The 24,082-nt window shown below is 38.0% G+C and overlaps 1 protein-coding gene and 1 long non-coding RNA gene across 8 annotated transcripts in view; one reads left to right on the top strand and one right to left on the bottom strand.

The window, feature by feature from the left end:
* Positions 1-20,715, top strand: part of MKI67 (marker of proliferation Ki-67) — a 25,344-nt gene extending 4,629 nt beyond the window's left edge. For 5 of the 7 annotated variants that reach the window (XM_080401516.1, XM_080401515.1, XM_080401517.1 and 2 more), the window contains exons 7-17: positions 499-577; positions 2,503-4,005; positions 4,337-4,575; positions 5,319-5,739; positions 7,765-7,880; positions 8,122-8,293; positions 8,378-8,512; positions 12,362-13,632; positions 14,802-14,877; positions 15,445-18,531; positions 20,075-20,715. In XM_080401516.1, the coding sequence (XP_080257642.1) occupies positions 499-577; positions 2,503-4,005; positions 4,337-4,575; positions 5,319-5,739; positions 7,765-7,880; positions 8,122-8,293; positions 8,378-8,512; positions 12,362-13,632; positions 14,802-14,877; positions 15,445-18,531; positions 20,075-20,199 (7,224 nt within the window). In that variant the 3' untranslated portion in view covers positions 20,200-20,715. The remainder of the gene's footprint in view (positions 1-498; positions 578-2,502; positions 4,006-4,336; positions 4,576-5,318; positions 5,740-7,764; positions 7,881-8,121; positions 8,294-8,377; positions 8,513-12,361; positions 13,633-14,801; positions 14,878-15,444; positions 18,532-20,074) is intronic. The other 2 variants (XM_080401519.1, XM_080401518.1) reach the window with 2 other exon arrangements.
* Positions 20,271-24,082, bottom strand: part of LOC308069357 — a 47,845-nt gene continuing 44,033 nt past the window's right edge. The window contains exon 2 of the long non-coding RNA XR_013930350.1: positions 20,271-23,956. This is a non-coding gene — a long non-coding RNA (uncharacterized lncRNA). The remainder of the gene's footprint in view (positions 23,957-24,082) is intronic.

Raw genomic sequence — 24,082 nt, 5'->3', positions numbered from 1 at the left:
ATGTGCTAGTACACTAACACTGGAATTTATAAATATAAAACTAAGCCTATCTTTTAATAATTTATTGTCATTAGTTGCTTCTTTTGTTCTTGGTAAAGTTTTCTCCCTTCAAGAGCATAGTGTTAGTTTCAGAGTACTGTAGCTGTTGATACATTTTTTTTTAATGTCATAATTCTCTTATTTAAATTAAAGTCTTCCACTAGGTCTGGTAAGGAAGTAAAATTCAAGTGTGCTTGTATGTGTTCTTATGCTACAGCTGCTTTTAGAGCTTAATGATGTTAATGATAAAACAAGACTTAAACTCTTGCTATATAGGGCTTCAAGTGTGTGTCAGTCAATGTTCTTATAGTTTGAAATATTCTAGGATTTCATCTGAATACTTCTAAGACTTCAGTAAACAATGCATGTATTTTTATAAATCTAGTGTTTTTCAATGTATAGTTGAAAGCTAAGCTTTAATTATTTGTTGCTCTGCTGTAATATTGTACAAATTTACAGGTTCTTCATGTTCAGCAGGTGGCAGAAATGGAGTTACTACACCAACAGACTCCAGGATCTAAAAGTCTTCATGTGTCAGGTTGGTACCTGTTTTATGGGGGCTTTGTTTTCTTCTTCCCCCTTCACTGTGTTTATTCATAGTGTAAGAGGAAAAACAAGGTCGAAAAGAGCAAAAGAAGTGCATTTTAAGACTTGTCAATCTGAGTACTATACACCTTGCTGTGTCAGCGTACTATCTCATCATACTTAAACGTTGTGATTTACCAAAACGAAGTACTGCTGAGAGAAATCAGTTTAATTGCATCCTGTCAAAGGCGCAGTAGCAGCCTGGAATTGGCAAAATCCATATATCTTGCTTCGTGATTTGTGCAAATTCAGTTTATGAAGTTTATAGGCAAGAAAAGAGTTCAGTACACCAGCTTTGCAAATGCAATGCAAATGTCAGTTGAAACTGATATGTGAAATAAATGCCTATTAGATTTAATTCTAAGTGTCATTAAACAAGGATAATGTGGTACATTCACCTTTGTGATTAAAATTTACTTGTAGTTCTCTGCTGACCCAGAATACAGCTAGACCCCTTTTGAGCAAATACTGCATTATCTTATGTATTCTTTCCTAATAAATTGAAATGGGTATAATTTTGGAAACATATAGAAAGGGTTTATTTTGCTGATTAAAATAATCATTTACAATAGCTGTTTCATGTAGACCCAGTAAAATCTTCTAGAGGTACTAAATCTGGGTAGTTATAGATCATAGGCTGGTTAAATGCCCCAAATTCACCTTCCCATCCTTCTTGTCTTAAGTAACACTAATATCCATGGGAAGATACAAGGTTGGTTAGATGGAGGCTATTTGTCTAAAACCAGGTTTGATTTTTGTGACAAAGGTTAGTTCCGGTGCAAAAAACCCCACACTGTTTCAAAGCATTCCATTTCAACAGGTTGCTGTGAGTGCATCTGTATTGACAGGATTTGGGTAATAGGTTCCCCAACACTGTGCTACGATACAACAGCCTTTGCTTTTTGTTGTTCTGTGAATTTTAAGGGAACAACTTGTCAGCTCAGTAAAAAAACTATCCATGTGCTTGTCTGCAGTTGGGTAAAAAGTGTTCACAAAAAGATCTAATTTCCTGTTCTTTCCCATGTCTCTTTTTCTCCCCACTCGCTCCTTTTCCTGGAAGATAATTGTCAAGCTTTTCTTTGTATGTCAGAGTCTCTGCCTTCATCTTTGCTTGGATTAGTTCCCTTCACAATTAAGAAAAATCAACGTGTGTCACCATTTGTTCCATCAGGTATTCATGCTGACGTACTGTCGAGAAATAGACCTTGTAGATGTATAGGTATACATAAGGCCTCAGCCCGTGGCTGAAAAAGGCACCTGTTCTCAGATGTACTCTTGTCAGCTTGCCTATACCCCTTGCTCTTGGAAAACACAAAGTGAAGCTTGCTGCCTCAAACTTCCTTGGATGCAGTTTACAGATGGCGCACGTGCAGTCACTTGCTATGTCTCATCTGGGAAGCGACAGCTGTCCTTTATTGCCTAGCTTTATGCTAAAGAAGCATTGCCAAATGTTCAAACAATGTAGCACACCCATGTAAATGCAGGACAAAAACTGGATTGGATTGTGGGAAGCTAATCTATATGGTTCAGTTCTGTGCTCATAGATCTGTATTGTGGCATCCCTGAAAGTTGTGTATGAGCTATTGATTCCAAAGAAAAAAGCATGAAATGCCAAGTGCCTTACCTGAATGAATATGGGATAAATTCCAGATTACAAGGTAAAATTATGTTAAACATACTAATGCTTCTACTTTGAGAGAAATTGTTATTGTCAACAGAGCTTTATTTACAGTACTGTATCCTGGAGCCTGGTCTACTGCCTTGGGAGAGGAAAGGAATGGATTTTTATCTGTGTTTATGGAACTTAGATTTGTAATTCTACAATTTTTAAGTAACTTTGCATCTGTATTACTTTGTTTTGCTTTGCTTGCTTTGTAGATGATGCTGAGTTTGAAGAAAAAAATGCCAATGAAATTAAACAAAGTACAGAGGAAAATACTTCCAAAGCTTTACCCATCAAACTGCAAACACCCAAATCTTCATGCAGAATACATCAAATCATTACAAAGAAAAATGAAAAGTCTCCCTTCACTAAACTCTATGAGAAACTGAAATATGAGATTCAGGTGAAAAATTTCCTGTACAATGGAAATGCATCTCAAGAAGCTGCAAAAGAAGATGGTAAGAGTGTTCCGCTAGAACCAAGTGCTCAAATTTTATCATCCAGCTGTGTTCATGATCTGGGAAACCTGACTGAAGAAAAAGGAATAGGCAGAAGTGAAAAGATTGAAGAATGCAAAATAAAGCAAAAAGTTAACCGTTTAATGTTTAATGAGATCTCAGCTGCTGGATGCGCTACCAATAAGAGTTTTACCAGAAGTCCTCAAACTTCTGTTTCAGAGGAGATATCAAGAGATACTGGTAAAAGTCACTTGCAGGGTCATAAGGAACTAAGTCCAGCAGAGAAACCTAACGGTACTGAAGTTACGAGCAAACCCAGTAAGGAAAATGATGGAAATGCAGCATTTCCACTGGAGCTATGCTCTGTAGAATGCTTGGATCATACAGATACAATTAAAACACACAGCTCTGCAATAGCATTAGATGAACAAGCACAAACAGCTAACATGACTAATGTTTCTGAAGTAGATAAATATCTTCTGTCTACACCAACACCCAGAAGGAAGAGTTCCCAGTCTCATTTCATATCGCCTACCAGAGAAACTAGTGGAATGAATCCTGTAAATAATGGTACTCCAACAACTCGACGACGTGTGTCATCGAAACATAAGTCTCTTTCAGAAATTTCAGCTGAAACTGAAAGAGAAGATTCAGTGAGCCGAAATGATAGCCTCAAACAACTGCCTTTGGCGGAAGATAAGTGCTTAAAACAAAGACAAAATAGTAAACAACATACACCAGGAAAACCTGTAGAAGAAGTAGTGCTGAAAGAAATTTGTGATCAGGCAAACTCTGTTAACTCAAAAGAGGGGCATTCTGAAACTCCTGCCTCTCTTTCTAAATCCAGGAGTCCCAGAAGAAATAACAGACAAAATGACAAATTATCAAACAAAAGTGTCCATTCGGAGACACTAGCTTCCGAAGAGTTAATGTCAGAGCTGACATCTCCTGCTAGTCAGAAACCTGACTCTGGAAGAAGAAGGAGTAGGTGGAGGACCTCTGTACTGCTAACTGAAAAAGTACTGGAGGCAGATGCCGTTCGAGAACATCATAAGACTGCAGACGGAAAAGACAAGGCAACTGAAGAAGAGCTGGTCACGAAGGAGTATCACCAGAAACAAGATTTGGAAGATGCCAGTGTTATAAGACCTCGTAGATTGCCATCAATGAGAAGGTCTTCTGGAAGTGTTACTGTACTGAAAGACAATGAGGCTGTCTCAGAAGTGAATATTTCTGGCCTGTTGCCTGGAGAAGAATCAGGTAAATATGTTCAATCCCCTGCCTTGGTTTTGTGTGTGAGAAATTCTCGTAGCATTTTCATGAGAATTTTCTACTTGCATAAAATGTAGAAGGCATCACTGACATCAGCTCGAAAATATGTATCATGTATTTGACCATAATATTGTCATATTTGACCATAAAAATACACGATGATGTGTATATATGTTTTCTCAATTGGATCTATTTTTTCTTTAAGTTACTTTCTGATATGTTTCCAACTTTAAAATGTACAAGTAAGCACTGTTTTCTATGTGGGTTAAAATGTTGATCTGGATTCTTATATAGAAATATTTTCAATTGTTATTTTTAGGCAAGACAAAAAGGGTATCTCGGAAGAGGAAAAGTGGTGACTTGTTACTTCAGCCTTTAGGAAACAGAAAGAGAGTGTCTTTTGGTGGTCAGCTAAGTCCAGAACTTTTTGATAAAAGTTTGCCTGCCAACTCGCCACTTAAGAAAGGTGCAACTCCTGCCAGACTGAGTTTACCGATGGGAAACTCGCCACGAGCTGTTCTGAAGAAGGCTCAGGGACTGAAGTGCTTTGCAGCCCAGGTAAACTTTAAGACTAATCAACTTGCTAGGACAATTAATGTGAACAGAATTTATATTTTCTAAGACTTCTAAAAAAATAATTACAAATTAGAAGCAAACCTTGTTGGATGTATGTTGGGAAGTGGAAATTTTAAGTACGAATAAAAAGGGTGTTAGAAATCTGCAAATTTTAATCAGCCTTTTTTTTTTTTAACTTCTCCATTGTAAAAAAGGGTTCAGGTTACCTCCTACCTATATCTGCCTGTCTATACAGGAGGTGTGTTTTTATTCACATCACACACTATTGCTCATTCTCATGCATATGCAGGAGTATATTTCTGTATGTTTGTGCTTAGCAGCAGCGTCTACAAGCTCCAGTTTACCATAAATAACAGAAAACAGAACAGTAGGTTTTGGCAGACTGCAAGCTACTGCCACGTGGGTTGACTAGAAGCTTGAAAACATTTGCTGTTGATTTAAACCAGTTAAAATCTGCGTAGTTTACTTGATGCGAACAAAAATTTATTCGAGAGTAGAATGATAAATTCAGTTAACTTATTCAATTGAATTTGCATGTATCTTTTGAGACTGTTTTGAAATTTAAAACTTGTAACAAGTTTATTTTCAGAGAATAAAATTTAAGGCCTTTTCAAATGACCTGATGATATTTCACACTACTGTTCACTTACCAGAGATGTAAACCAGCATTTGTTGTTTGGCTATGTACTGTAACATTTTATCTTTATGTATTTTTTTTCTACTAGGAACTGTCTGAACATTGGCAGAAAGAAAAAATGTCACCAAAAAATTTGCCAGCCCAAAAGTCCCCAGCTGCCTCATCCCCTGCCTCAGGGAAGGCAACATCTAGATTTACTTCAGGCTCTCCAGAACCTTACACAAAAGGACGTTTCTCTGTTTCTCACATCACAGCACTGTTACCAATTGCAGAAGAGAAGGATGCTGTTGCAGAAGACATGAATACAAAGGAGAAAACTGGTGCCTGGGTGAAAACATCTAAGTCTTCTGACGTTAACCAAGATGATAAAACCTTTTTAACAGCTACACCTGAGAAATTAACAAGTGCACAATTTGCTTCGAAGATCACTCCCATGAAGAGCAGAAGCGGAGCTCTAGCAGTTATCAATGCAAAAAGAAGAAGCGGTGCCTCTACTGCCAATTTATTAGGTGTATTTTAGCAGTTAATTTTTAATATTAATTTCAATGCTTTTAAATATTGTCACAAAACTGAAATAAGCTTATTTTGTTATTCAGAGGCTAACAAATGATTGGCATGTCTTCTGACAGTTGTTGGAAACAACTGGAAATTGCAGTGCTACATTCTTTCGTATTCATAAAGCAAATTACTAAAGCATATAAACCCATATATAGAACACAAATTTTAATGTTCAGAATTTGAAAAATGGTAGAATTAAGGTTCTGTGTGCAAGGTTAGTTGCAACAGTGATCCTTCAACTCCTTCCAAGTGCAAGTAGTATTGAACTAAATCAGATTATATCAGTTATATCCACTTTCATTTCAAACAGTGCAGTTTATAGCAATCTAGCTTCAGTTTGTTTTCCTTGTGCCTTTTTTATACAGAGTTCATAACCATTGTCCATGGACTGGTCTGCACTTAACTGCTGACAATGGTATATAACAGATATAGTTAAACAGGATGATAACTGGGTGTTAATTTGAATATTTTGAAGTTGAATATATGAATTTGAATGTTGAGCACTGGTTTGAAACAGTTGCATTGGAAACATTATAATAGGGGAGCTCTGGTTCTTAAAACTTTTCTTTGAAGACTCTTACAAATGAAGTGTCTTTGTCATCAGTTTTCATAAGTTAAATAAATGTAACTCTTTGAAAGTCAAATTTAAAGCTTCCCATCAACACCACCATTGACCCAGGAATTTTTATTGCACTCTTTTTTTTTTTTTTTTATTGGAATTTTAAAATTTTGGCCATCGTACAACATACAATGTCCCAATGATGATCTAATCATCATTATTATTACATGATGAGATAAAATCACAGACCTTTATGATACTTCCTGGTTAATACAGCTGAAAGTGGTATTAGTCTTCTAGGGAAGTGTGTGTGTGGGGTTCAGTGGCTTTGGTTGTTCTATTCATTTTAATAGAAGCAGTGTGCTTCACAAATATTAATGACATACCATTTTTCACCATCTCTCTGTAATGTATAAATGTTTTTTTAATATTGGTGCATGATTTTCTTCTGCAATATGAAAAGAACATCATGATTCTTAAAAATTTTGGATGTCTACTGTGTTTCCAATACTTTATCAGATAATCTGCTGCCTTGGCATTTTTCTACATATCCTGAACACCCTAGCAATGACAGCTTTAGGAAGTTGTTTTTATTTACAGACTTTCCCCAACTTGCACAGCAGTTCTGACAAGAGAATAATATCTTTTTCCTCAGGAATGGCATATTCCCCTTTTTAATCTCTACTAAAAATAATAATTTCTTTTATATGATTGCTGTCTTCTCATAGCCGATTTCTGAAGTAAACAAGGCTGATGTCCTAGCAACTTACAGCTTTGTTTATTACACAGCTGTAACTAAATCCCTGGTTTCTGTGCTGTGTATGGAGTGATGTTGTGATAGAGGTAACTTTGGGAATTTTCAGAGTATGTCATAAGCAGTTACATAAAAAGAATTATGGAAAGTCTGTGTTGATTTAAGTGCTGAGAGCAGTATAAATAAATAGTTTACTGACTGAAATTTCTTGGGAAGGAGGTGAAAGAAAAGCTGGATATGTTTCACTTAGCAGCCATTCCTCTAATGTTAAATCTTGGGTCCCACCAAGTTTAAGAAAGAATGAGACTGAAAGGCTTCATGGTGAGTTTCTATTAGGAAAAATTGTTTCTTTACAAAAAGCGTGAGAGTGCAGTTGGGTCAGCATTCAGGTCTAGGATCTAACACCTATTTGACACTGTATGAAGCTTTTTGTTGTTTTGATGTGAAAAGCCATACTGGGTACTTGAATTCTTGTGAAACTTCAGCTGAAATTGGGTCTTCCTACAGAAGGCATTTCACAAAGCGTTTCAGTAAAGGTATTGTCAGATGATACAACAACCACTTACCTATGCCTGCAAATCCATTAGAATCTTAAAGAAATAGCTGTAAACTTCCATTTATACAGCCGAGAATTGAAATGGTTATTTCTCTTTTGCTTTCTAGTTGCAAAATCTTGGGCAGAAGTGGTAAAACTAGGTGTCGTAAGACCACAGTCAAAGACTCGTAAAAAAAGTGTCCGTAAAGGAAGACCCCTGAAGAAGAAAACCCAGTCACCAAAGGTAGTATTTCTCTTTTTTCACATTTCTTTGGGATTTTTGCATAACCACAAAATAGCTTGTGTTTTGCTACAGAAGCTGGAAGCTTTCGAATTTCTAGCATCATGTTAAATGGGTGTTGACGTGTTTGTTACAATTTTTAAGGAAAGTAGATTTTATGTAAAAAGAATCTTTGTTTACTAACCTTTTTTTCCCTTTTTTTTTTTTTTTTCTGTTGATTTTTTTTATTCTTTCCCTTCTACAGACTCCAGAAAGAAAAATAAAAGATCATTTTAGTACAGGTCATGCAGAGTCACCTGCTACAATAGTTGTAGGTAGAGCTTATTGTACCACAGTCAGAGCAGCTGGACAGGTCCCTAAAGTTGTAAAAAATCCTATCTTGAAGCCAAACATGAATATGGACGAAAGCTTCACAGGTAAGTTTAAGTCTGTTGCCTACTCTGCCAACTATGTGATTCCTTATCAAAGCATATGCTCATTTCTCTGAATGTAATTTACAGGAATGACTGAAATGTTTCAAACTCCAGAAAATAAGAGTGGGAAAATGTTACCTTTGGCCACTGTTCAGAAGACTGATTTTACACCAACATGTACTGCAGTGGATACTTCTGAACTGCACACTCCTGAAGAATCTGGTATGTTTGTTATTTGAAAAGAAAGGGAATGTTTAGATAAATTTAGGGGTAGCAGTGTGGTGGTGTGTCTACTGCTTGAGACAGTGAGTAGTTTCAGCCTAGGCAGGCAGACTTGATGTATTGCGATGAAGCATCTGGCAACCTATAAAAGAAATAATTTATTTTTATCATGTATTAAAAGACGGTTTTGTAGTTTCAGTTAATTTTTGAGTAGGTGTTATTTGTTGTATTTGGTGTGAAACTAAAATGTCAAAATACTGTTTCAGGCAAATCTTGTGCTGAAGCATGCGTTTTCTTAATCAGTTCTCTGGGTACATATAAATCCAGTGACAAGGGTTTCATGGTAGGGAGATCTTATTATGTAAACTTGCAGAAAAAAGTCTACTTACAATTTTTTTTTTAAAGTGTCAGGTTAGAAAGATTTATATGAAGATGCATCTTTTGCTAATAACCTTGCATGCCAGTCATTGTGTCCCTGTATAAATCAGAATTCTTTAAATTAAAACTGTTTTCTTGAGAATTTAGCAAAAATAAGCATCTACTGAAACACCAACAAAGATCAAGAGTAAATCCTTCAATATTTAAAATAATAATGGTTGAAATATATTTTGGTTTATTTCGGATGTGGTAGAAGATAAGCTTAGGGATAACGAACCTTGTTGCAACTTCAGAAGAGAGTTCAGTAAAAAGTCTTTTATTTGAAAGGGGCTAGCAGAGTGATCTTTGCCTATGTGAAGATGTCCATTATCAGCTGCTATTTATACTGTTATTTAGAGCTTTCCTTAAATTAGTGGGCCAGCCCTTAATCTTAGATTCTATACACGTCAATCCTTTTGTACATCGTGGATGCTTTAAGTCATAATTTAGGGAATATGGGTTGAAAAAAACAGTGTACTTCCTAATTCTGCTCGTCCAGGAATTTGGAAGGACTTGAATATCTTATGGTTAGTTAGGACTTGACACGATAGGGACTACAAAGACAAGCCATTGTTAGATCCTACAAGCCTTGATTAAAAACACACCAGCAAACATGCCTACTTTAGTTTTAAGATGATGGTTTATGCTGTTAAAATCAACAGAGAGATTGTTTTAAGACTGAGATTATAACTGCAGTTAAGGATAAGGGACTCCTACAGTAAGCCTGTTCCTCCAGGCTGCAGTACTCCTACTTGTTACTGGCCTGCTGGTAGAGACTCATTAACTGCAAGTCTCTGAACCTGATCGTCCAACCAGTTCTTTACTCTCAACCAGTTAGCCGTTCATCTAGCCTGTGATGTTCTTGTTTGGGTACCAAAATACTGTGGAGACAGTGTTGAAAACCTTGTTAAAGTTGCATTACATAAGAGATTTGTGGATGAAAAGAGAGCAGTGCCTATTCTTTTTATCATAGAAAGTAAGTGGATTGGTCAGGTATGATTTTTCCTCTGGTAAATTGGTGCTGACTGTTCCCAATCACCCTGTTCTTCCTGTGCCCAGAAGTGTGTTTCAAGGACCTGCTCCACTATTTTTCCTGGGACCAAAGTGAGGGTAGACTTTCAATATTAAAATCTTAGTTTTTAGTATATTATTCCAGAAATAGCATTCTGGCATTATAGATTTAATCTAAATTGTGTTTCAGGAAGAAAATACAAATTCCTCTAAATGCTTCCGTGACTTCTTCTGACCAGGCTTTCTTTCATAACCTTTCTTTTGTTTCAGTACTTTTTTACTAGCCAAAGGAATGATAGCTGCTTCTATTGAGCAACAGCACAATTATGCTTGTTCTAATGCTCATGCTTACTGCAGTAGGAAATACCACAAGAAAATGCATAGTTGGCACTAAACAGCCAAGGATAAGCACTTTGCTTTTTTCAAAGCTTTCCTTTTGATTATCCTTTTCTGCTATCCCAAGCAAGCAGGATACAAAAGAATCCAAGAAGTACAAAAGTCAGTGCCTCTATAAGGACCATAATGAGTATTTGTGAAAAGTGTTGTTCCAAGTAGAAGCTACATGCAAACTGTGAGTGTAGGTGGCCAATATTATTGCAGGACCTGTCTCCGTTATTTTTTCAGCGTTCTTGGGAGTCTGGAGAGGTCACAGTCAACTGGAAGCTGGCAAATGTCCCAATTTTCAAGATGGATAGGAAGGAAGACCTTGGTAATTATAGGTCTGCCAGTCTCACTTCAGTGCCTGGTAAAATTGTGGACATGGTTATTCTGGGAGTTCTCAAAAAACACTTGAGAGACAATGCAGTCATTGATTATAGCCAGCATAGATTCATGAGAGTAAACTCCCACTTAAGCCAAATTAATTTCCTTTTATGACAAGGTCACCCATCTAGTTGACCAAGGGAAGCCAAGAGATGTGATGGTTTGGGATTTTAGTAAAGCTTTTGATACTGCCTGTCACAGTATCCTGAATGAAACATCCAGCACACAGCTAAACAAGCCCATAATATGCTGGGTGAGTAATTGGCTGATGGGTCGAGCTCAAAGAGTTGAAGTACATGGGGTTACATCAGGCTGGCAGCCAGTCACCAGTGGTCGTCCCCCAGGGCTCAATTTTAGGGCTGGTGCTCTTTAATGTGTTTATAAATGAACTGGACACAAGAACTGAGTGTACATTAAGTTTGTTGATGATACTAAACTAGGAGGAGCCGTGGACTTCCTTTGGGGTAGACAGACCTTACAGTGAGATCTCAACAGACGAGAGAGCTGAGCAATCACCAAATGTATGAAATTTAACGAGCAAATGCCAGATTCTCTACCTGGGATGGGCTAATCCTGGTTATACATACAAATGGGGGACAACAGGCTGGAAAGTAGCCCCTTGGAAAGAGATCTGGAGGTTTGTGTTGATGGCAAGAGTCAACAGTGTGCTCTGTCAGCCAAAAGGGCCAACCGTGTCCTGGGATGCATCAAGGGAGGTTGTCCTACTCCGCACCACACTGGTGTGGCCCCACCTTGACTTCTGTGTGTAGTTTTGGGCGCCTCAGTATACAAAAGACATTGAACCATTGAGAATGTGTCCAGAGAAGAGCAACCAAGATGGTGAAAGGCCTTGAGGGCAAGACTTACAAGGAGGAGCTGAGGTGGATTGGGTTGTTCAGCTTGGAGAAGAGGAGTCTGAGGGGTGCCCTGGTTGCAGCCTACAACTTCCTTGAGTTGGGGGCAACAGAGGGGAAGGTGTTGATCTCTTCTCTCTGGTGATCAGCGATAGGACATGAGGAAATGGAATATGGGTGTGTTGGGGGAAGTTCAGGTTGGACATTATTAAAAGGCTCTTTCCTGAGAGGGTGGTTGGTCACTGAAACAGGCCCTCCAGGGAAGTGGCCACGCACCAAGTCTATCAGAGTTCAAGGAGCATCTGGATGACAGTTTTAGTATATGGTTTATTTTTAGGTGGTCCTGTGAGGAGCAGGCAGTTGGACTCAATGATCTTTACATGGGTCCCTTCTAACTTGAGATATTTCATGATACAAATTTTACAAATATATCTTGTATTTTTTTCTTCCTTGGTGTTGGAACGATCAAACATACTTTAATGTGAAAGTTTCTGATTTATGTCTGGTATTGCTTCAAAACAATGGAAATTGCAATAAAAACCTGACACCACTAGAAATCTTAAGGACAACAGAAACCAGGGGTTTTATATCAAATTAAATAAGAAAAAATGATCAAAATTTTTATAGTCAGTTTTTAAAATGTATGCTGTGCTTTGTAGAAGCTAATTACCAACTCAATTGCTGATGTACAAATTTGGTTTGTAGAAGGCTCTGACTGTTTGAATTAGTTATACAGCAATTAGAATTCTTGGATTTTTTGCTTAATTCTTTTTTCAAATTATGTAAATCTACTACTTTTTTTCAGGAGAGATGATGGTGTCACCGTTAAATAGTTCAGATGGTTCAGAACAGAAACAAGATAGTCCAGGCATTTCTAGCTTTCTGAGAGGAGAGTCTCTAAAGTCCATGTTTGATGCAATATCTACAAAAACTGAAAAAAGAAAATCTATGCTGGAAGAAAGTGTTAGTGTGGATAATTTGTCAATAATTCCAGAAAAAGAAGCATCTCGGGTGAAATCAGGAGGTAAAAGGAGGACCTCAAAGCAGAAGCTGAAGCCAATTGAGGCCATGTCAGACATCAAGCAGCTTTTAAGGACCCCAGAGCAAAGTTCTGAACCCGTAGAGGCTTTGTCAGGCATCAGGCAGCTCATGGAGACCCCAAAGCGGAAGTTGGAGCCTGTAGAGGCTTTGTCAGGCATCAAGCAGCTCATGAGGACCCCGAAGCGGAAGTCGGAGCCCGTAGAGGCTTTGTCAGGCATCAAGCAGCTCATGAGGACCCCGAAGCAGAAGTCGGAGCCCGTAGAGGCTTTGTCAGGCATCAAGCAGCTCATGAGGACCCCGAAGCAGAAGTCGGAGCCCGTAGAGGCTTTGTCAGGCATCAAGCAGCTCATGAGGACCCCGAAGCAGAAGTCGGAGCCCGTAGAGGCTTTGTCAGGCATCAAGCAGCTCATGAGGACCCCGAAGCAGAAGTCGGAGCCTGTAGAGGCTTTGTCAGGAATCAAGCAGCTCATGAGGACCCCGAAGCAGAAGTCGGAGCCCGTAGAGGCTTTGTCAGGCATCAAGCAGCTCATGAGGACCCCGAAGCAGAAGTCGGAGCCCGTAGAGGCTTTGTCAGGCATCAAGCAGCTCATGAGGACCCCGAAGCAGAAGTCGGAGCCCGTAGAGGCTTTGTCAGGCATCAAGCAGCTCATGAGGACCCCGAAGCAAGAGCTGGAGACTGTTACAGATAAAATTACTGAAGAAAGGTTGCTGAAGGCACCAGTACAAGAAAGGGGTGCAGTAAAAGATGTGGCAGGTGTTACTTTAATCAAGAAAAGTCCAAAGGTGAAATATCAACCAGTAGAAGACATGATTGGGGTCAGCCGTATTTTCAAGACACCAAAGGAAAAAGTTGAACCTGTAGAAGATATGTTTGGTATTAGCAGATTATTGAAGACTCCAAGAGAGAAGCATCAACCAGTTGCTGATTTTGTGGGTCTCCAAAGGCTTATGGCAGAACCCAGGGGAAGATGTTCTGATTCTGAATTGGACTATGTTGGAGTTACAGAAATGTTTGATATACCAGAGGAAATTAAGGTAAAATACTTTATTTAGCTTTTGGAAGGAATGTATTTAGACTTTAAAGCCTGTGGTTGAAATGGATTCTTTGGCCTCCTAGTATGACATCTTGTATGTTACAGCACTTCAAGTATGTCATGCCCATAACCTCCAGAGGAAGAGATACTTTCTAGAAAAGCACCTCATGTTGAACCTGTAAACCTGTAAAGATGGCAATTTTTTTTTTTTTTTCTTGGTAGCTTTGTCCCAGTGAATACTTCCCACTAGAAGACCTAAGTTATTACAAATTTGAATCTTGGCACTTTAGGTTTTTCTGGTCATTTGTTCCTGTTATGTTTAAAGCACCCTTTAAGGTGCTTACAGACTACAATCAGATTCTTTCTCAGCCTTCCTTTTCATAAGCAAGACTTTTTATTTTTTTGTACAGCTGCTTCCTACTCTACAGATTAAATTTTAACCTCTCTTTTTCTTTGCACATCCAAAACTGTTGAGCTTTTGACAAAACGTGTTTCCATATGGTTAGTTGATTGCTCTCTATGCCCCTAAGTCTTTCCTTCATTGCTTCCTGAATGGATGCCTATTTTATAGAGATAGCTCTATCACTGTACATTTGCCTGTGTTAACGGTTTTGGTTTTTTTTAAGGAATCCTGTCTAAGTAGTTACTGAGGTTGCTCTGGGTTGCCTTTCTGACCTTATAATTCACAGTTCCATCACACTTGCAATTGTGAATTTTATTAATATTTACCCTTATGTTCATTCCCACATCCATAAGTAAAATGCCGAATATCACTGGGCTTAGTACTTGTCAGTGCAGAACTAGGATAAAACACTACAAAACACTCAAATAATTCAGCTTCAATACCCCAAATTCCTTTTGAGCACTCATTTAGACACTTTTCAGCCAATGTAATTAATACTTTTTTAACTGTGCAGTGTTTGTTATCTCACTTTAAAAACTGCTACAGCAGCTTAAATGGCAAGTATCAAGTTTGGTATATTTGTGTGCTAATTTCAAATACATGGGTGCAGTTATAAAACTAAGTTAATTTCATTTTTAGAGAACAGTATTTGACAATTTTTTTTTCAAATATTACTATGTATTTTTGTATTGGTTGGTTCCATTATTTCTTGTCCTGTCCTGTCAGACGTGTATTTATTGATTATTGTTTATTGTTTATTCCCTTAGACCAAGTCAGTAAGTGTTACGGATTCTAAGCAAGAAGATACTGCACCTCTTTGTACTAATTCCAGTCATAAATACGGTAAGTATAAATACTCTTAACTAGAGGAACTACAAATATATAAGGTAATATATGGCATTATGAAGTTTTCACATGTTCAAAAAATTCTGAAATATACAGTTCGAAGCATGCATAGCCCATGGAATTTGTGCAGTCATCTCTAATGAACACCAGCTGCTGGGATTCTATTGGTGTATAGAAGTAACAGTAACAGTGTAGTAGTTTGTTGGTGCAGCAATATGGGCATCTCCAAACATACCAGTGTAAAAAAACCCACCATGCTGATGTTAACATCTCAGCTTAAAACTAACTTGCTTTGCAAAGTCTTTCAAGAACATAGCTTAAACCTGCCTACCAAATAAACCAAACATCTTTGGTCAGAAACCTGGCCCTTAATCTAGGACTTGGTTAAAGTCTTAATTTATTTATTTTTAAATTAAGAATATTAAGTGTGATTTATTTGAGAAAGATGATTGTTAGGAAAATCAAAACTCATAGATATTACTTTGATCAGACATAGTAATATTTAACTTCTGTTTGTGCTCTTTTCCATGTAAAAACTTTGAATGGGGGGGAAAAAAAACCCAGATGTTTTAGACAATGAAAGAAATATTCCACAAGGTAAAGATTCTCGACAGAAGGAATCAACTTGTGAAGACCAGACCACCCAGATACTAACAAGGGGCAGATCAAGGAAGACAACACAGCCTACTTCAGCAAAGCAGTGTGAAAAGGATTCGAATTTAAAAGAACTGCAAAGTTTGGGGAAAAAGAATACCCAAGAAGAGATGGGAGAGATCAGTAATTCGACTTCAGGAGCAAAAAATGAAGGAAGAAGAACAAGAACAAACAGTCTAATACAAGAAGAAATTGTTTCAAAGCACCCTCTTCAGGAAAAAGTTGTGGTTGTTCAATTTGTGGAATCACATGGAGCTACTCAAGGACCAGGAAAAGGTAAAAAGGAAAACCCGAAGGAGATAAGACATCCAAGTGAGAATCTTGAATCTTGTAGCAAAGATTCTTCAGTGCTACAAAAAGAACCTGATAATATGAAACAGGCATTGCAGGAGTGTAGTATCAATGACGTATTATCAACTGAAGATGATCCAGCCATAAAGACAGCAGATGTATCCAGGAACATTCAAAATGAAAGTTGTCAACTGCAAACAGGTTTAATAAAAGGTGAAAACAAATCTAGTGAAGGTGGTGTAGAAGACAGTGAAGGAATGTTTCTGTTGCCTGGGAAGAGGTCTAAAAGAGTAAAAGAAAAAGAAAACACAGAACCAGTGGTTCTACCTAAAAGAGGAAGAGCTAAAAATAGTGAAGTTAAACAAGCTTTTTCGGAGGACCTTCATGAGACAGCAAGGAAGCTTCGTAGTGATCTATCAGTGAAGATGATAAAAACAGATGAACAGGCTTTTGACAAAGATACTGAGACTGCTACAGCAGAAGAATCTGAAAATGGAAGTAAACATGAAATAAAGATAACAGGGAAAAGGGTAAAGTCTTTACGCAGTGCTAGAAAACACTCAGTTGAAGTAAAAGCAGATGTTTGTGGGATGGCACTTGAAAATATACAAAATATTCAGAAAAACGAGGAAACTGAAACTGATACTGAGATACAATCACATGTCAAAAATAAGATTAAAGTATCTCAGGGAGACGAAACAGATAATGCTCAGGAAAGCACAACAGAGGCATCTCAAAGATTAAAGGCAGAGTCACCTGGAGAGATAAACAAAATGCCAGTTACTGCTCTCAACTTGGAAGCAAACAGAAGTGCAGTACAGGGAACAAATAGAACTAGAAACAGGAGAGGCAAAAAAGACTCTTTGGAGAAAAAGGCTGATGAATTTGCCAAAGATGTAAACAACCTAGAAATAATGACTCCCATCTTGAAGTCAGAAATGGAAATGGACAAATCTCTCAAAGACTCTTTGGGCTTTGTTTGTGGCAAGAATACATGCCAAGTCATGAAGGATCAGAACAGCCCAGCTGCCACATCAGTACCTGCTGCAAACAGTGACAGTCTTGCTCTTAGCCCTGAAAAGCGGACAAGAAATGAACACAGAATACTTGAAGCAAAGCAAACTGAAATCCTGCAAGAGAATCAAGCACAAAAAAATGGAATGGCATGTAGAAGAGGTAGAAGTAGAAAAGTAAATTTTGAACTTGAAGTCAGTTCCAGAGCAGTTGGAGGAAAAAAGAGTTTGCCTGGGAATGACAAAGGAAAGACTTACAAAGGTGGTCAACATGAGACTTCAGAATGTCCTTCTTCACAAGTAAGGAGGAGCAGAAGAAAGCAAGTTGATTCCGTTCCACAAATAACTTGTTCTGGCTTTGTGGAAAAACAAACATTAATTGCAGATCATAGTAAAGTTGAGGCTTTTGTAAAGGAGCAAGATTCAGCTTTGGAAGCTACTCCCTCTTCAATGGAAGATAATCCACTGAGACGAGGGAAAAGACGAGAGGTTGCTGCAGCATCACAGACATCTAGATCTCTTTCTATCAGAAAAAGACATGGGTTGCTAGAAGGTGATGATAAAAAGATGACTGTGAGAGAAGATCAAAATCCAGCTTTGGGAAATAAAACTTCACAGACAAAAGCAAATGCATCAGCAAGGGGCAAAAGGAAAACAATTGATCCAGCAACAGAGGAAAAACGTTCATCTCTCCGGAGAAAACGTGGCTTGTCAGAAACAGAGAGTAAAGAGGAGGGTGCTAATGAAGCACAAAATATGTCTTTGGAAACAGTGTCCTGTGCAAAAGAGAAGCCATTAGGAAGGGGCAGAAGGAAAGAAACTGCTCTGACATCACATACAACTAATTACATTTCTCTTCGAGGAAAACGTGGTTTGCCAACAGATAATGGTAGAGTAGAAGTTTCTAAAGAAGGTGTTCCATTAGAAAATTTAAGTTCATCTGTAAAAGAAAATCGACTGAGAACAGGCAGAAGGAATGAAATTGCTCTCTTGTTAGAAGCCTCAAATTGTACTGTTCAGGGGAAACAGGACTTATCAAAAGAAAGTGGTAGAAATAATAATTACAGGAAAGCAAAAAATCTGGTTTTGGGAAGTTCTGCTTCCCAAGAAAAAAATGATCTGTCAAAAAGGAACTCAAGGCAAGCAACTACTTCGCTGGCTGTTAGTTCCATCTCACTTCGAGGTTTGCCAGAAGATGGTAAGAATGAAACTCCTGAAGAACAAGAGAATGTACTTTTGGAAGGAGCTCCATGTGCAAGAGTAAATCCATCAAGAGCAGACAAAAAGAAAACAATTTCTTCCAAATCTGAAGAAACTAGTTCTGCTTTTCTCAGGGAAAAACCTGGCTTGCTGGAAGGTAGAGGTCAAAGGAAAATTCTTGAAGATGAAAATACATCTCTAGAAAATAATTCATCCCAGGGAAAAACAAGGCAATTGAGGAATAGAAGGGAAAAGGTAGAATTCAAATCAGAGGCAGCTACTTCTGCTTCTGTCTGTAAAGAGGGTGACTTGCCAGAAAACAGTAACACTTTGGAAACTCAAAATGTGTGTTTGACATCCACTGGTTCCGAAAAAAATAATCAGTCTGGAAAAGGAAAAGAGGTTAACCCTATACAACAGGCAACTTCCACCTCTCGCAGAAGAAAGTGTCAGTTGCCAGAAGATGACTTAGCATCCAAAAAACTAAAATCAGGTGAGGCAAAAATTTGCTTTTTATTTTCTAAGTATAGCTAAGTTATGTATAGATACAACAATAATGTGTACAAAATTCTAATATTACTGTGGGCTGCCATGCTTTTAATGTAGATGGAGTAGGTCTTCAGTGTGGCAAGAATACTTTAAGTAAATAAGGTTTATGTTATCTTATATAAACAAGATATTTTTTTCCCTAAGTAGAAGGGACTGGTTTTATGGGATATGACACATACTCGTCCTCTGGGGTATTCAAATGTCTTCATAATCTTCTATAATACATTTTTTTTCCTCAATCAATACCAATAAATCATAGTTCAGAGTAAATATAGCAGCTAGCTTACATGCAGAAGGTGGTAATGACAGGACATGATAATCACGTGTTCGTAGCACCCGTTGTTCATCTTGTATTCTCCTAAATACAGTCCAAGGTCTTGTTTTCCAGATCTCCAGGTTTTGGAGAACCTTTACTTAGTTATCAGCTGTTTTTTGAAGTTGATGTTAGAAGACCCTGAAGCTGTATTTGAGCTAAAAAAGACAGCAAAAGTTGCATGCGTCCCCCACTTCTTCCTTTATTTTGCTTTCCCCAAGCCAATAGAACTCTTGCTGCAGACATCTAGAATATTCCCTGGAATTTTCAGCTTGATATGATGTAACTTAAAAACTACCATTATGCACTTAGAAAGTATTATCAAATAAATGTATGTGAATGGAAATAACAATGATTCTTTAGAGCTACATATTGAGGGATTTCCTGCCAGATTGTGTTAAAAACCTTATTATGATTTGACACATGCCTTTCGTTTAATTTCTCTTTGGCTCTTTCTCTTTTCTATAGCTTGTGCTTATCCTCATACAAGATGCATGTCTCTTTGCCATATATCTATCTTGGTTTATTAAGTTGTCTTGTTTTCCTTTGCACACTTGCTAGTTCCTGCTTCCTGATACAGTTATATTTACTTGCAAATGATTGATCTCTTCTGATGCTTTACTACCTGCCTGGATAGTTTCTCTTCCAGGCAGGTTGTCTTTCCCTGGATCTTAGAGTCTGTTTATATGTCTGATGGTTGGGTTGATGCTTACCTCTTAGAGCAGCTTAACTTTTCTGTGCTATCTAGATGCTTACATAGGTGTCTAGTCATTTCTTTACAGGTAAAAGCCTGACTTTCCAGCTTTATCTGGACCATAAAACAGTTACTATATATTAATTTTTGCAGGATTTTTCTTTGGTGTTGCATATGTTTTAGTTTTACATATCAGTAGAAGGAATTTTAGCTAAAATGGTAGCTAATTGGTTTTTCTGCTCTCATTAATGTTAACCTACTTTCAGAAATAGCTGTAAGTCCTTAGGGATCTATCTTAAAGGATATTGGATGTGCAGAAGTATGGGGTTTGTATCTTGTTTGTTGAATTCATAGAAATAAGTTTTGGAATGTAGTCGTTAAGGACATTTCCTTTAAAAATGTAACTGAAGATTGAATTTGGTTTAAAATGTTTGATTTGTGACACAAATTTACAGTTAATTTTTTTTTGTGTACAAATAGAGAATGATGAAGATAGACCGCTACAAACAGGAAAAAGGAACAAAACTAAAGAAGATGTAAGGGTGACTCAGGCTGCTGGAGGCACGGACAGGAAGACAAGATCAAGTGCAAGAACAAGAAAATAGTCTTAACAGTCACAGACTGTTTTTAAATTTTTAAATCAATTCAGTAATTGAAATTCCAGGTTTTTTTGATGTGAACTGATTTGCATTCAGATTTTAAGCTCAGATTTTGTAAAATAAAGAATTATAGTATTATAAAAGTATATTTCGTAACATGTTTACAGATACAGCATAGGTATCTGTTTTAATAGATCTGTCTTATGTGTAGCAGTTCCTAAACTGTGGGGTGCTTGTGCAAAGCTGCAAACAAATCTATTTATCCCCCTTTCTCTTTTAGTCAGTACAGCAGTCAGGAAGCCATATTAATTTACTGTCAGTTTAGTCAAGCTATTTTCTGCTTAAATTTTCTGGTGCTTAAGCCTTATTTTTCATTACAGTTCTGTAAATATTATCTTGAAGTATAGATATATTAGCAGAACTATTATATTGACATTTAGATTATTATTTTTTTAAAAAAATAAGTTCATTGTACTGAAAAGTGCAGATTTGTAAGTCATTAAATTTGTAAACTGTCTGGGACTTGTGTGTTTTGTGTTCTTAAGAACAGTTAAGAATGTGTAATTACTACAGTGTATTTCAGAGATTCATTCTTTCTAGCCATGTGGCACACTTTTGAAAGTGTTTCATGGCTCTTGCGCAGCACAGGCGCTTCCCTTATAAATATGGCCGGACTGTGCAGCACTTCGTGTGTAAGTGTCAATAAGAGAGACAGGAGTAGTGTGTGAAGTTGTGATGTTGCCCCTTTCACAGAGTTGCAATTAACGTGGAGTAGCTAGTGTGGTTTGGAGACGGTTTTGAGATCAGTGCATGGATAATAGCAGTGTGCATCTGTCTGTAAGACCGGTGGCTTCCTGTTACTGTATTAAATGCAGAAAGGGAGAAGATTAATCTCTGGCATCTAACTTCTGTGCACTCTTAAGGCCAGATTTAAAAGTCTACATTTTTATGTAGTCTGAGGGGGCTACATGTTTCTACAGAAGGGCAGTTGAATGCTATGTTCAGATGTTCTTGTCAGCAATTTTAGGGAATGATCGTGAAAGGTCCTTTCTTCAGGTGAGTTCATGCTTCTAAAGTCTGTTATTTTTCTTCAGAATTCAAAACTGATTAAGTAAGGAATGCATTGGATGCTGTCCAGATGTTCAGTGCTCAGATCTAATATGATATTAAGATTTATTTTTTAATTTAGGTGGGGTTGGGTTTTTTAATATGTGGAATGTGCCATGTCCATATCCATATTTTTTTTAATGCTTTGGACATTTAATCCTGTTATGCACTTATTTTTTTCTATACTTCAATTCTAGTGTGTAGGTTTTAAGTGTAAGATACTGTAGATCCAGTCATTTTCAAATTAGGTCTATTGCTTCCTGCATTGTTTGCTCTACCATAGTTACATGCTTTCCACTGAGCAGCACCAGGATGGTCTGTTCCTCTTGAAATAGTAGCAACTCCACAAGCCGTTTTTGTGATTAGAGGCAGCACTTGGTGATGGTTATTGCTTTAGGATTGAGGAGTCTTGGTTTTATTTCAGCCTTCCAGATGCAAGGAACATGTATACCCAAAATGTTTAATTGGTCTATGGCACAGGATTTGCGATCGTCCCAACTTTCCAGTCATTAAGCCTCACACGTTTTATCACAGCAACAACTGAAGTAGTAGGTCTGGTGTTAAGAGTTTTTCAGAACCATACCTGTTTTATTGGATCTCTACTCATAAGTCTCAGCATGCTAAGCAACTTCTCCAGTTTCCTCTTGCCCTACAAAAGTGGGGTCTTTTTCTCCTCATGCTTGGTTCATGGCTCTAAGTCTGTCTAACCGCTAAACACTCCAAAACACTCCCCTTCACGAAGCTATTTCTTTATCGGCCTCTACTGGCTGCTTGCTAGAAGTATCCCCTGTTGTTTTCAGAGAAGCCCAGACTAACCATTGACTGACAGAAGGGAAACAGGACAAAGTAACTCTGCATTTGTAACTCCTTGAAGTTACTGTACAGGGGATCGCTTTGCCACCACCATGGTGCACATTAGGATATTAAAAAAAGCCTGCAACGCCTAAGTGTTGCAGACACTGCGGTAGGTTTAAATCTCTGAGCTGTGCTATTGCTTGAAAGCTATGCTAAAAGGAAGATTTTTATTGTTAGCATTGATGTTCCTATCCTTTCTTACCCAGTTTTTCCTAGCATCTGAGATTCTAATCGAAAAGAGGGTCACTGTTGTCTACTAGCTGAAATTTTTGCAGAAGATGGCTACATCTCAGCAGAGAACAAAGGGAAGAATTAGTGATGTGCAGTAATAAATGGCAACATGCAGAGAAATTGAAATGCTGAAGGTAAATGGATTCTGTGTGATGCTTATGTATTTGCCATTGTATTAATCTGTCCATCTGTTCAAGAGGATATTTCTATCTGGAGTATTCTCATTTTCGTTGGCATTCATCTCCTCAATAAATCATTTATGCATTTGTTGTATCCTGTTCACTGATGCATCTGAACAAAGGTTTCTTCTCAGAACTTGGTGTTTCTGCTCAACTGCAGCTCAGCTTTCACATTTATGTATCACCAAGCCATAAGGAGGTTTTCCTGCTGCATATCCTGGTTGCATATATACAGCAAGCTTCCTTATTTTGGCTTGGTAGCCTTCGCTATGAAATGTGGATATAAAAAGGAAACGCAGTAATGCTTTAACTTCTTCAGGCTTTTGATGTAAATACCCTTCTTCCAGGTGAGCTCTACAGGCTTGCTGGGTTTTGAGCCCACATCTGTAAATTTTCTTCTCTGTTCCCATGGTTATGTAAGAGAAGCAAGTGTCTAAGTGCCGTACCTCCCTTATCTTGTCAGTCTTAATATCATTCTGTAGTTACTCAAGGCATTAATTTCTGGCCTAATGATAAAGTCTTAAGGTAGAGGCCAGGGCTGTTTTTCCAGAACAACAGAAAACAGCGCTGAAAGCTATTGCTCTGTGAGAAAACACCCCGTTTTTAGTTGCATAACATACAACTGTTTCCTAAATTTAATGGGTCACACCATCATCTCTAATTTAGATAGTAAGCATTCAGCGGCAGAGTTTCCTCCCTACCACAGGAGAACTAAGCCTTGTGCAGGTACATAGAAGTATGCTGGTGGAGGAAGAGTACTGGGGAAGTTTCTACTATGGTCAAGAAGTAGTTGCATCATTTTTTGTTTCACGTAAACTCTGAATATCAAGGTAGCTATTGCACATTCAGTGTAAAAAACTAGCTGTGGTTAGAGAGTGATGCCTGAGCAGCTCTGGTACGGTGGGTTAAAGCACAGAGAGTACCTGAGTGCTTTGCAATTTACTTTTGCCTGTTTTTGAACTCGGCTGCAAGTAAGATATAAGGGCGTGTTGGCCTTTTTGTGAAGAATTGTGCATAGCGGATAGATGTCGGTGAGATGAGCAGACCAGTGTATTCACAGAGTAGCCTGATAGGTTTTGCAGAAATAAATCATACCTGCATATGGAGATACATCCAATGCGCAGGGAGATAAAGGCCAGAAACTTGCTGTTGCAGTAGATACTTTACAGCAATGTCAGAATATGTTCAGACTCAACTGCATTTTGATTTAAGCCTGCATTGGTACTCAACTTTTCAGAGAGGTTGATGAGGAATGGCTATAATGCTCTTGATTAGCTACAGCTACTAGATGCAATGTTTCCCTTCAGAGGCAACTTGTAATCAGCTCCCCATTACTGGGGTAACAGAAGTTGGGGATATTTTAGGTAATGGAATAGTTTGTACATTGAGGCCTGCTTAGTCATAGCTGGCTTTTGCAGATCCATTCGGAGGACCACATCTGGTGCGTTGTAGGTGTTGCTCAGAGCCGAGCTGGCGCTCTGCATTCCTTCTCCAGTCTGCAGGCTTCCAATCAGCAG

Source organism: Falco punctatus (assembly GCF_963210335.1).
Source record: "Falco punctatus genome assembly, chromosome: 9".
Taxonomy (NCBI): domain Eukaryota; kingdom Metazoa; phylum Chordata; class Aves; order Falconiformes; family Falconidae; genus Falco; species Falco punctatus.
This window is presented reverse-complemented; position numbering and strand designations above follow the sequence as displayed.